Raw genomic sequence first — 12,218 nt, 5'->3', positions numbered from 1 at the left:
TTTCAAAGTGTGGTCCCCAGACCAGAAGCAACCGCTCACCCTGTTAAGGAACTTGTTAGGAATGCACCTTCCCAGGTCTCATCTCTGTTCTTCTGCACCAGAAACTCAGGAGTTGGCAGGGAGGGGGCCAACAGGTTTGCCCCAGTTCTCCAGGAGATCCTTGTGCTCACTCTGAGTTTGAGAACCACGGCTCAAAAGCATTACTCAAGTGCAAGAAAGCATGATCAGTCCACTTTCCAAAGCCCGAGGCTGACTGAATGAATCCTGTCTGTGCAATGTGTGAACAAGGAAGAGTAAAACAGGCGCAGAGGGGTGGCAGGTTATTAGGGATCGTTCCTGGCCCCCTTTTTTAATAAGCACTGTCTTTTCAGCATGGAGCCCTTGCTGTGCCTGTGACTTCCAGGAAACCGGCCCAGAGAAGGCTGGAATAGGTAAAGTGGGGATGGGAGGTTCTCTGTACTCTGTACAGGTGAGACTGTCAGAGGAGAGAAAGGAAATGAGAGCAGCCAGGCCTGATGACCAGTATGGGACATGCTGACTAGTGTCTGGGCCACAGGAATGTTGTTTTGCGTCCTCTCCTGCTGAATGCCTGGGGGCAGAGCAGCTGCCCCTGGTGCTCCCTTTTGGTGGATGAGATGTGGCCTCCTCAGTCTGTGGCCAGGCAGCTTCTTCCCCCTTGTCCTGAGGGCTCCACCAGAACCTGAAGCCTGGGAACAACCAGGTCCCGACCAAGTAGCCCAGGGAGATGACCCCTCTCCATGAGCATAACATGATTCTGCTGAAATTCGTTTCTAAAAATAACCTAGGATCCGATCCAGCTGCTGAAAAGCCCCTTTGTTCCCTTGAAACCAGAATATGGAAAGCCACAGCAGCCCCAAGACAGACAGTCTATGTAGTCCAAGGGAGTACATATACGAAATACTTGAATGCTGCTGCCGGAGGACAGGCAGTCTATGTAGTCCAAGGGAGTGCATATACGAAATACTTGAATGCTGCTGCCGGAGGGCTGCGTCCTGTCTGTGGCCTAGAAGCTTCCTGCCGCAGCTCTGAGGAGTGAGAAGCAGTTATCCTTGCTAACTCTTATCCTGAGTGAACGGGGTCAGGAGAGGCTGCCAGTACCCCTTTTGTTAAACAACAGACCTTCCATATGGCGTTGTCACTTCCACCTGAAGGTGGCTCTTGTCCTCCTTAAACAACTGAAGGAAATGGTGAGTGCTGCTGTTTCATCCTCTACATTTTTTTGAGCTCTAGCTTGCTGTGAACACCCCTACCTCCACCCCATACACCCTCTGAGTCATTGGAGGACACAGAGGTGACCCAGGCCAGTATGACTCACACAATTTGAAAGGGGTTGGCTTTTCCAAGGCTCTGGGCCCGAGGGACTGCCCTTCTTCGTCTTGATAAATTTTTTTTTGAGATGGAGTTTCACTCTGTTACCCAGACTGGAGTGCAGTGGTGCGATCTCAGCTCGCTGCAACCCCTGCCTCCCAGGTTCAAGCGATTCTCCTGCCTCAGTCTTCCGTGCAGCTGGGATCACAGGCATGTAACACCACACCTGGCTAATTTTTTTTTCTTTTTTTTTTTTTTTTTGAGATGGGGTCTCACTCTGTCCAGGCTGGAGTGCAATGGTGCGGTCTTGGCTCACTGCAGTCTCCACCTCCCGGGTTCAAGCAACTCTGTTGCCTCAGCCTCCTGAGTAGCTGGGACTACAGGCATGTGCCACCACCCCTGGCTAATCTTTTGTATTTTTAGTAGAGATGGGGTTTCACCATGTTAGCCAGGATGGAATTTTTGTATTTTTAGTAGAGATGGGGTTTCGCCATGTTGGCCATGCTGGTCTCAAACTCCTGACCTCAGGTGATCTGCCCACCTCGGCCTCCCAAAGTGCTGGGATTACAGGCATGAGCCACTGGCCTCTTCTTGATAATATTGATGCCATTTCAAGATGGAGCCAGTGGACAGGGGTCAGGGGGACAGCAGTACCCTCCCAGGCACATTCCTGCTTCCTCCCACCACACTGTTTCCCTGCCCATGCCCTGGAGCCTTCTGTCTTCATCTTGGTGGTTCTTAGAGCCTGTGACATGGGTTGGATCTTAGCAGACCAGGTGATCAGGATCAGGCTGTCAACCTTGGGTCCATTCTTGGTATCGCTGTTTGGAGAAAGCTTTTGCTATCTGTGGATCCTAACTTCTCCCTGCCTTCTGAAGGCATCTGGCCAGAACTGGTAAGTTTTGCCACCATTGTCACTACACGGCATATCCTAGACAACACAGCCACTCCAAGACTGAGAAGTGTTTTTATTTTTTGGATCTCAGATCGCCATAGATAATGCTCCAGTGAACATCCTTGCACATGCCCCCTCCAGGCCCTGGACGAGAATTTCTTTGGAAGATGTAGCCAGGACTAGACGACTGGGTCCACAGCATGCACAGATGTAGTTTGACCAAAAAGTACCAGGTGGTTCTGGGGAGGAGGGATGAATTCTGGATTCCTGAGACCCAGGGGCTAGGAGTGACACTTTTTCTCCAGATAGATGCTTTGACTTTAGCGCTACGTTTTTGCGGTGGAATTGAAGAAGGTGCTGTCAGAGTAGCAGACTTGGAGAGGGGAAAGTAAGTGAGGGAGGTCCATGGATACCACATCCTAACCAGGAAGTGGTGTTCTATCTTCAGAAGGAGAGAACTGAACCTGCGAATGACATGCTCTCAAATCTGTTTTCTCAAAGACTAAAAGGATGTGGGCTTTCCTTGGGTCTCTGGGAAAGGGGGCTGTCCTGAGATGACTGGAAGCAGAGATCAGCAACCTGGAAGGACTAGAGGAGGGAGAGGGAAGAGCAAAGGAGACATGAACCAGAACCCAGAACTTCAGGATGGGAGTACCCCACCCCCAGGAGGCTAAGTTCTAGGGGTTAGCTGAAAATTAGCATCAGATTCCCTGACCAGGCCATGGTATACTATCCCATGGTGAGGCCAGAGGCCTGGCTTGGTGTACCCGCCCTCACCTGGCTTCCTGGGCTGGATGTGGCTGTTGGATGATGATGACAAGTAGTGCCACCCACCACCTGAACTTTAGCCAACACATGCTGCCTCTGACCTTGTTCCCATGCCTCCAAAGGGCTTCAGTAGGCTGAAGGAGGGCATGTGCTCTGGTCTGCTTCTGCAAACCAGTTGGCATTTAAGGAGCAATTAGGGCAGGGCAGACTTGGGGAGGGAAGGAAGAACCCAGGATTGTGATGAGGATGGCTGTCAGACCTGAGGGATGGGAAGTGGCCAGGGTGAACTAGAATCTGGGTCATGGAAATAAGGAGCCTGTGATGAGGAGGCGGGCAGAACAGCCTCTGCCCGAGACTCACACCTCTGGAGAGAAGGGCTAGCCAGGGATGTTTTAGGCTAGGCAGCCTACCATAGTCAGGTTCTTGCCAGCTTTCTTGATAGGGCACGGTCCTTTTGGAAGTGTCAGAGTGCCAGAGAGGAGTAGAGCTTAAACCCTCCCAGGTGGTACACAGGAAACAGCCCTGCTGGAAAAAAGACAGAGAACGCAGAGCAGGATCTCCCTCTGTGCTTCTCCCAGATCACCATGGGGAGCAAGGCCAAGGGCATGAGATGACTGAGTGGAGGAAGCCCTCATCCCCACTGCTGGGCTCTCCAGGCGGGAATTGGATATGCTTGGACTCACAGCAATCTAGAGCCCAGTGCTCTCTGGCTTGGGGTGGGGGTGGGGTGAGGGGAGGGGAAGAAAAAGGGGAGCAGAGGGTATCTGCTCCCAAAAAGCTTTGGGTCTATCTCTATGCCTTCCCATAAAGTTCACAAGAGGTAGATTTTCCCTGACCTATTTCAGAGCCTTTTAGGAGTCAGGAACAAGGGACAGATGGGTTTATGTGAGCCTTCTTTTCAAGGTTTAGGAAGTAAGTTCATAGCTTTGTTTCCATTTTTTTATATCATTGTTCTCGTACTTGAGGCAAGGTGGCTTTGGATTCAGATTAGGGCACAAATCCTGGCTCTCTGAATCTATATTTCCCTGCTATAAGATGAGAGGTCCTTCTTATAGGGTTGTTGGTGAGAATTCAGTGAAACAGTATATGTAAGACTGATAATAGCTACAGTGTGTGGACCAGCCACTATACCAGGCACTACCTAATACATAGGGGTATATATATAATTTCTCATTTTCATATCAAGTCCCTAGGATGGCCCCTAGCACATGGAAGGTGCTCAACAAATCTTTTTTCCCTCCCTTCCAACCTCTCCAATCCCACATCCCTGTTCCTGAGTATAGGGAGAAGTAGAGCCTCACTTGGAATGAGGGACACTGATTCTAAGTCAGAAAAAAAGACTACAGATTTTCTGAGGGGCTCCTAAAGCGTGTGTGTGTGTGTGTGTGTGTGTGTGTGTGTGTGTGTGTGTGTGTTTTCTGAAGCAGAGTCTCGCTGTCGCCCAGGCTGGAATGCAGTGGCACAATCTTGGCTCACTGTAACCTCCGCCTCCCAGGTTCAAGGGATTATCCTGTCTCAGCCTCCCAAGTAGTTGGGATTATAGGCATTCACCACCACACCCAGCTGATTTTTTTCTATTTTTAGTAGAGACAGCGTTTCTCCTTGTTGGCCAGGCTACTCTCAAACTCCTGATCTCAGTTGCTCCAACTGCCTCAGCCTGCCAAAGTGCTGAGATTATAGGCATGAGCCACCGCACCCGGCCCTGAAGCAGGTTTTATATTGTAGTTGGGTGCATTCTAAAGTGGGACCAGGCTGCTTCCCCTCTCCAGAGGTCTGCCCTTCCTCACCCCTAAAGTCATGCCTGGCAGGGATGCTGGCACCCCTGCCAGAGTGTCTCCAAGTGCTACCAGCTTGCTCCTGAACAGAGGCTCTCAGCCCACTGGGGAGGACAGAGTAGGGCAGGGCAGGGAAGTGTCTGCTCCTCTGAACAGACCCAGCCTGTAGCCCAGAGGCCAGAGTGGACCAGAGCCTCTTGTTATTCCAGGCAGGTCTATCTGCAGTGCTGCGGCAGCCTGAAGCCCTAGCCCCTGGCCCCTCCTGTTTCTTTTCTCCCATTTTTATGCATCATATCACATTCGATAGGAGCATTTAGTAGCGGGGAGACTCGGGGTGAGTTCCTTTCATATTTTCAAATATACCCACTCTATAACCTATACGAGGTGTCATTCTTTTTCCTCATAGTTTGGGGATGTATTTCTTCTTTAGCACCCTGGGAAAGCTAAGAGTGAAAGATTCCTTGGACAAAATTGGAGGAAAGTGTGTCTGATTAGTGTTTACAGTTTGGTGACTTAGAACATAAGGTTCTTGTCTCTGGCAGCTCCTCATTTCTAGAGGCTTTTTTTTTTTTTTTTTTTTTTTTTGGAAGTCAGGGTCCCACTCGGTTTGCCCAGGCTGAAATTAAGTGATATGAATACAGCTCACTGCACACTGCAGCTTCCACCTCCTGGGCTCAAATGACCCTCCCACCTCAGCCTCCCAACTTGCTAAGACCACAGGCGTGCACCATCATGCCCAGCTACTTTTTGTATTTTTTGTAGAGACAGGGTTTCACCATGTTATCTAGGCTGGTCTCGAACTCCTGAGTTCAAGTGATTCTCCCACCTCAGCCTTCCAAAGTGCTGGGATTACAGGCAGGAGCCACTGCACCTGGCAGATGCCTGCCTTTTAGAGGGCCTCTTAGAAGTTTGCCAGAAAATGAGGAGGTTTAGGCTCAAGAGAAAGGAGTAAAGTGTAACAAAAAGAGCACCAGGCAGTCAAGACCACTGAGTTGTTAAGACCAAACCACTTTTTTATCTCCCTGGACCTTTGTATCTTCATTTGTAAGGTGAGGGTCACAGCTGTCCTAGCTAGAATTGATATGACCAATGCTTTCACATGTCATCTGCAAATTATAGAACAGATGTTCTAGGACTTTAGGAGGAAAAAAGTAAAATGTTGTCTTAATGATCATGTAAAGCATTGTAATTTCTTGCCCTAGGAGGAAGACATGAGAGAGTTCGCTCTTCTATCCTATCATCTCTTAGGCTTGCAAAATACTAGAAAAGAGAAGGGAGCACATACCTTACTCAGAACGCCCCAAGCCGAATGACTAACCCTTACCTGACAAGAGGTAGTACCTTCCAGGTGTCTGAGCAGCGCATTTGATGCTGAGATGGTGTGAGCACCTTCAGATTATTCTTTGGCAGATTAGGGGCCAGGCAAGCTCAGCAGCTGCAGAGAGCTCATACTCCAGAGAGCTCAAAACTCAGAAGTGCGGACATCATGATATTCTTCCTAATATTATAGAGATCCCACCTTAAACCTCGGGCTCCAACTCTGCACTGCCCTTTGGACTTTGTGCCAGCAGCTTAGTGCTTGACCTACTGTGTGTTTCTCTAGATCAGCCTGAGGCAAACAAACCTTTTCATTCTTTTCCACATGTGTTCTTCAGCCCCATGTGTTCTAATCTTACATAACCTTTTCCATCAGTTGCCTGTGGAAGTGGAAGAATCTCTCCTCTTTGGTACTCTGAAAAGAGGTTCAAAGTAAGGAAGGAATTCTGCCAGGTGTGGTAGCTCATGTCTGTAATTCTAGCACTTTGGGAGGCTGAGGTAGGAAGATCACTTGAGGTCAGGAATTCCAGACCCGCCTGGCCAACAGAGTGAATCCCCATCTCTACTAAAAATACAAAAAATTGGCTGGGCGCAGTGGCTCACCCCTGTAATCCCAGCACTTTAGGAGGCTGAGGCAGGTGGATCACAAGGTCAAGAGATCGAGACCATCCTGGCCAACATGGTGAAACGCCATCTCTAGTAAAATACAAAAATTAGCTGGGCATGGTGGCATGCAACTGTAGTCCCAGCTACTTGGGAGGCTGAGGCAGGAGAATCACTTGAACCCAGGAGGTGGAGGTTGCAATGAGCTGAGATCATGCCACTGCACTCCATCCTGGCAACAGAGTGAGACTCCATCTCAAAAACAAACAAAAAGCACAAAAAATGAGCTGGGCATGGTGGTGGGTGCCTGTAATCCCAGTTACTCAGGAAGCTGAGGCAGGAGAATCACTTGAACCTGGGAGGTGGAAGTTGCAGTGAGCCAAGATCGTGCCACTGCATTCCAGCCTGGGTGACAGAGTGAGACTCTTTCTCAGAAAAAATAAGGAAGGAATTCTGACTCAGACTGTCTTTTCTAATTCTCAGGAGACTCAAGAACCTATATGCTCGTGGTTACTGCTAATGGTTATAACCTAGCTAATGGTTTTTGTTAATGAAGCTGCCCTAGAATATTCCATTCTTTTTGTGCAGCGGGGGGTTCCCTGGCAAGGAAAGATGGAAGGGCACATGGAGCTTATTTTTCTTCTACTTAAAGGGCTTGATAACAAAAGTTCATTAAGATCAAATTAGGCTTTCTCCCATCACTTAAGTGTCCTATTCTGCACACTGGACAGCTTTCATCTAAGATTTCCAAGGACTATTTCTATAATTCCATTCCTTTATCACTTTCATAGGGTGGTGCGAAAAGACAGGGCCCATTTTCTACCCAACTAAAGGTGGAAGGAACCGAGTCCTGAAAAGGCTAAGTAACATCCCTATCTTCCTGGAGCAAACATTGTAGTGGGTAAAGACAGAAAAGGTAAAATCCTCTGATTCCTAGTTCAACACTATCAGCATTGTTCCCAACATCCTCTTGAAAGGTGAAAGAGTTCTACTTGAGGGTCAAGATGGGTTTCTTGCTGCTAGAGCTCTTCCCATTTCTTCCAGGCTTGGAGAAGCTGAACTGGGGTGAAAACTCTGTGGTCCTGCCTGTTCCTACACCAGTCTGAATGAAGGGAGTTTGACACATTGCCTCAGGTTCTTTGTGGATCTTCTTATTTCCCAGATAAGAAGGGGTTATGATATTTTAAAACAAATAGAACCCTGCTTTCTTAACTCTTTGTGAGTCAAGAGTAGTGCTAAAAATCTATGGGAGGAAGAGGAGGCAAGGGGCAAATTGGGAGAGGGAGGAGTATAAATCAACCTGCATCCCTGTGGAAGCTTCTGGGAAGAAGATTGTCAGGAATTGGCAAAGACTTTGGCTACATGTGACTTTGGAGGAGATCACTGATAAAAGAATCAAGTCCCTTATCTGATAGTTCTTGTGCTTCTTTGTTCACCTTCTAGAAGTAAGGGTGGCATCTATTTATTACAGAGAGGTTGGCCAGAGCTCCTTGCCACCCCCTGGTAACTGAAGTCATCAGTGGGGACTATGTAACTGGGGCTGAGGTCCCATGTTCTGGTGCTGTGCTAAGAGCCCCTTCACATTTGAAAGGCTGATGTGTGGCAGTGACACCTGTCAGTGTTATGACACACAGCGGCCCCACTTTAAAGCTGAGAAGGGGCCTCAGGATAAGTTCTCTTCCCACCTTCAGCCCTCTGTATCCTCACCTACACATAGCTCCACCACACCCCCTAGTTAGCATGCATGAGAGGTAATGCATCTTTCTAAGGGGAGAAATGCTGGCCTCTCTCTGGTGCCTTTATTGAGATGAGTGAGACTCTGGTGCTTACTCACAGGCTAGCTTGTCTTCCCTGCTGACCTTGCTGTGGCCCTGTCCTCTATCTGAATTGAGAGGTGTCTTATCGCTCCCACTCCAGAGAAACTTTAATGCTCAGGCTTCAAACTCCCTATCTTTCCTCCTCAGAGGTCCTTCTGTCCCCCTTACTTAAAAAAAAAAAAAAAAAAAAAAAAAGTTCACCCTGTATCGCCAACTGACAAAGCATTTTACTCTCCTCTTCTCCCCAAAAGCCTATTGGAGTAGGGTGGAGCTTAGCCTCAAGACCAAAACTTGGTGCCTGCCAGGTTGACACCTGCAACAGGCTACAGAATTTCCATACACCTGGAAGCTGAGTACTCTAAGGGGCTTTGGAGGATTTTGACATCTTCTATCAGGTTGTCTTCCTTGTGTGTAAATGTGTGTGTTGGGAGTGGGAAGAGTGTGGGGTGTGGGAAAGGTAGGCCGACTGACAGGCAACCATTCAGATCACTTAGATCTGAACCCCTTTTTATCTGACCTCTTCTCATCTTTTATAGATAATGTCAGACTAAAGTATCCTGTCACAGGTCCCTCAAATAGACAGGGAAAACACTAGAGCCATTAGAGGTTGTAACCATTTATTTCCAAGTTTCTGAAGCTGTGGGTTTTATGTTGCTTGGTTGGGAGAGGTGAGATATAAAGACTAGGGTATATTGAAATTACTCCTCTACATTGGGGTTTGCAGTCTGCGGGGGCCTCCCAGGGAGGAACGGGCCTCTCCTGAGTCAGCTCCCTAAGCTCAGGCCTCAGCTATCAGTTTAGCTCAGACCTCAACTGTCACTTAAACCCTTGTGCTTAGACTGGGTACCTCTTGCCCTTGCAGATGCTGGATACTCATGGCTGCTCTAATGGTTTCTTTTTGTCTATCTTTGAACCTTTATTGCAGAGATCCAGTTGTCATCAGTATCCAGGAAGCTCTCCTCTTCCTCCTCCTGATGCCTCTCTACCACTACAGTTGCTGGTTGTTGCTAAGGTTGCTGCCATGGTAACATGCACATCCTGTTTACACTTTCATCTGGGCAAGTTGGTCTAAGCTAGGAACCTACCTATCCTGGACAACCACTATCATCACCACCTGGGGACACCAATCAACGTGACACGGAGTCCACCTTCCACTCAGTTCCCCCATCCTCTTCCTCCTCTCGCTGCCAGATTTCATACAGAAGAAAGGATCTAGACTTCGGACAGCTACTCGGGAGCTTATTGCACAAGATACATTCGATCTGTTCCCTCACTGGGCCCCCAGAGAAGCAAGAAGTAGGAAGAAGTTGAGACAGGAAGGCAGGAGACACTGGTCAGTTGAAGGGAAACACTACATCTTCTCTGGTTGAGGGGCTTGGTAACAACAGGCAAAATGACGAACCCATCAGACCGTGTCTTGCCTGCCAACTCGATGGCCGAGAGCCGTGAAGGGGACTTTGGCTGCACAGTAATGGAACTGAGGAAGCTCATGGAGCTGCGTTCGAGGGATGCTCTGACCCAGATTAACGTCCACTATGGAGGTGTACAGAATCTCTGCAGTAGACTGAAAACCTCCCCTGTGGAAGGTAAAGGCCATATCAGGGGTGGGGAGTTGGAGGAAGGTGGCTAGTGTTTCAAAATATTCTTTTCCCAGCTTCTAGAGAAGGCACATTTCTGGAGGCCCAACTGGTATATTTTTGTCAGGTGGGAAAGGTATGGCTTCTGAAGCACTGAAAGGAGGTGAGGCCATGAAGAGCCGTATCTTTCACAGAGATGATGTTTAGAAACTGCTATTCTCTGAAGATTATTCTTTTCTCCTTTTTCTTTTCTTTCTTTCTCTTTCTTCTTCTTTTGTTTCTTTCTTTTTCTTTTCTTTCTTTCTTTTTCTTTTCTTTTCTTTCTTTCTTGTGTGTGTGTGTGTGTGTGTATGTGTGAAACAGGGTGTTGCTCTTTTACCCAGGCTGGAGTGCAGTGGCGTGATCATGGCTCACTGCAGCCTCAACCTCCTGGACTGAAGCCATCCTGCTACCTCAGCCTCCTGGGTAGCTGGGACCACAGGCGTGTGCCACCACACCCAGCTAGCTTTTTTGATTTTTTTGTAGAAATGAGGTCTCAGTATCTTGCCTAGACTCATCTCAAACTCCTGGGCTCAAATGATCCTCCCACCTTGGCCTCCCAAAGTGTTGGGATTACAGGCGCAGTGAGCCATTGCTCCTGACGCCTCTTTTCTCCTTTTTCTGTGTCAGTGTCCATTTATTTTTAAAATGTTTATGATATGAATGTTGTTGTCAGTAAATAATCAAGTCCCTTCTTCTATATGTCTGATTATAAAATACTTTAATTCTTCCCTACACTGATCTTACAGTTTAACGAATGGAGGAAGGAAGGGTATAGAAAAGTGAGTAAGTCCAGCTGCCCAGTTGAGCACTTCTCTATTATATACCATTAGAAATGGGATGCTAGGCCAAGCAGGGTGGGTGGCTCACATCTGTAATCCCAGCATTTTGGCAGGCTGAGGTGGGAGGATCACTGGAGCCCAGGAGTTCCAGACCAGCCTGGGCAACACAATGACACCCCATCTCTTTTTTTTTTTTTTTTTTGGAGACAAGAGTCTTGCTGTGTCACCCAGGCTGGAGTGCAGTGGCATGATCTCAGCTAACTACAACCTCTGCCTCCCAGATTCAAGCAATTCTCATGCCTCAGCCTCCCAGGCAGCTGGGACTATAGGTGTGCACCACCACGCCCAGCTAATTTTTTGTATTTTAGTAGAGATGGGATTTCACTATATTGGTCAGGCTGGTCTCGAACTCCTGACCTCAGGTGATCTGCCTGCCTTGGCCTCCCAAAGTGTTGGGATGAGGAGGCTTACAGGCATAAGCTACCACGCCCAGCCTCTATTTATTTTAAATAAAAAGGAAAAAGAAGGAAATGGGATGCTAAATCACAAGGTATATAATTGTACCCATCATATCTTTGGATCACTCACTGTTTTGTGTCAGAGAATTATAAGTGATTTTTTCAACTCTGCTGGATACACTTTTAATGTAGTTCTTCTTAATCTTTTTGTTGTTGTTGTTTGTTTGTTTTTTTGGTTTTTTGGAGTTTTTTTTTTTTGAGATGGAGTCTCACTCTTGTTGCCCAGGCAGGCTGGAGTGCAATGGTTCATTCCTGGCTCACTGCAACCTCCACCTCCTGGATTCAAGCAATTATTCTGCCTCAGCCTCCCTAGTAGCTGAGATTATAGGCATGTGCCACCACACCTGGCTAATTTTGTCTTTTTAGTAGAGATGGAGTTTCACCATCTTGGGCAGGCTGGTCTCAAACTCCTGACCTCAGGTGATCTGCCCGCCTCGGCCTCCCAAAGTGCTGGGATTACAGGTATAAGCCACTGCGCCCAGTCTTAATCTCTTCTTAAAAAATAAAACAATGTTCAAAGATAATGAAAAATCCAGCTTCAGGCTTTCCTGGCCCAGGCCAGTTGCCCAGCGTGCCATGGTGTGATGAAATTTTGCCTCATCAAAATGTAGAAAGAACAAAAGGAAACTTGCTTTTTCACTTTTGCCTGGTTTTAGCATCTCCGGAGCAGATACGTATTTGGCCCTGTATGCCTGGCAGTTCATGGTTGAGTAGTGTGAGATGGAGCAAAGATGTTTTCCATTAGGGGCTTTCAGGCTCATGCGGTCTCCTATTTCTGAATCTTCCTCAGAGACCACA

General features: G+C 47.9%; 1 protein-coding gene across 2 annotated transcripts in view; it reads left to right on the top strand.

Moving 5' to 3' along the window:
* The window catches only part of ATP2B4 (ATPase plasma membrane Ca2+ transporting 4), a 115,362-nt gene that overhangs the window by 47,550 nt on the left and 55,594 nt on the right, over positions 1-12,218 (top strand). For both annotated transcript variants that reach the window (XM_025380539.1, XM_025380547.1), the window contains one exon: positions 9,430-10,090. In XM_025380539.1, coding sequence (XP_025236324.1) covers positions 9,898-10,090 — 193 coding nt within the window. In that variant the 5' untranslated portion in view covers positions 9,430-9,897. The remainder of the gene's footprint in view (positions 1-9,429; positions 10,091-12,218) is intronic.

This window comes from Theropithecus gelada, chromosome 1 (assembly GCF_003255815.1).
Source record: "Theropithecus gelada isolate Dixy chromosome 1, Tgel_1.0, whole genome shotgun sequence".
Lineage (NCBI taxonomy): Eukaryota > Metazoa > Chordata > Mammalia > Primates > Cercopithecidae > Theropithecus > Theropithecus gelada.
Note: the sequence above shows the minus strand (reverse complement) of the source record. Positions and strands in the feature narration are given on the sequence as shown.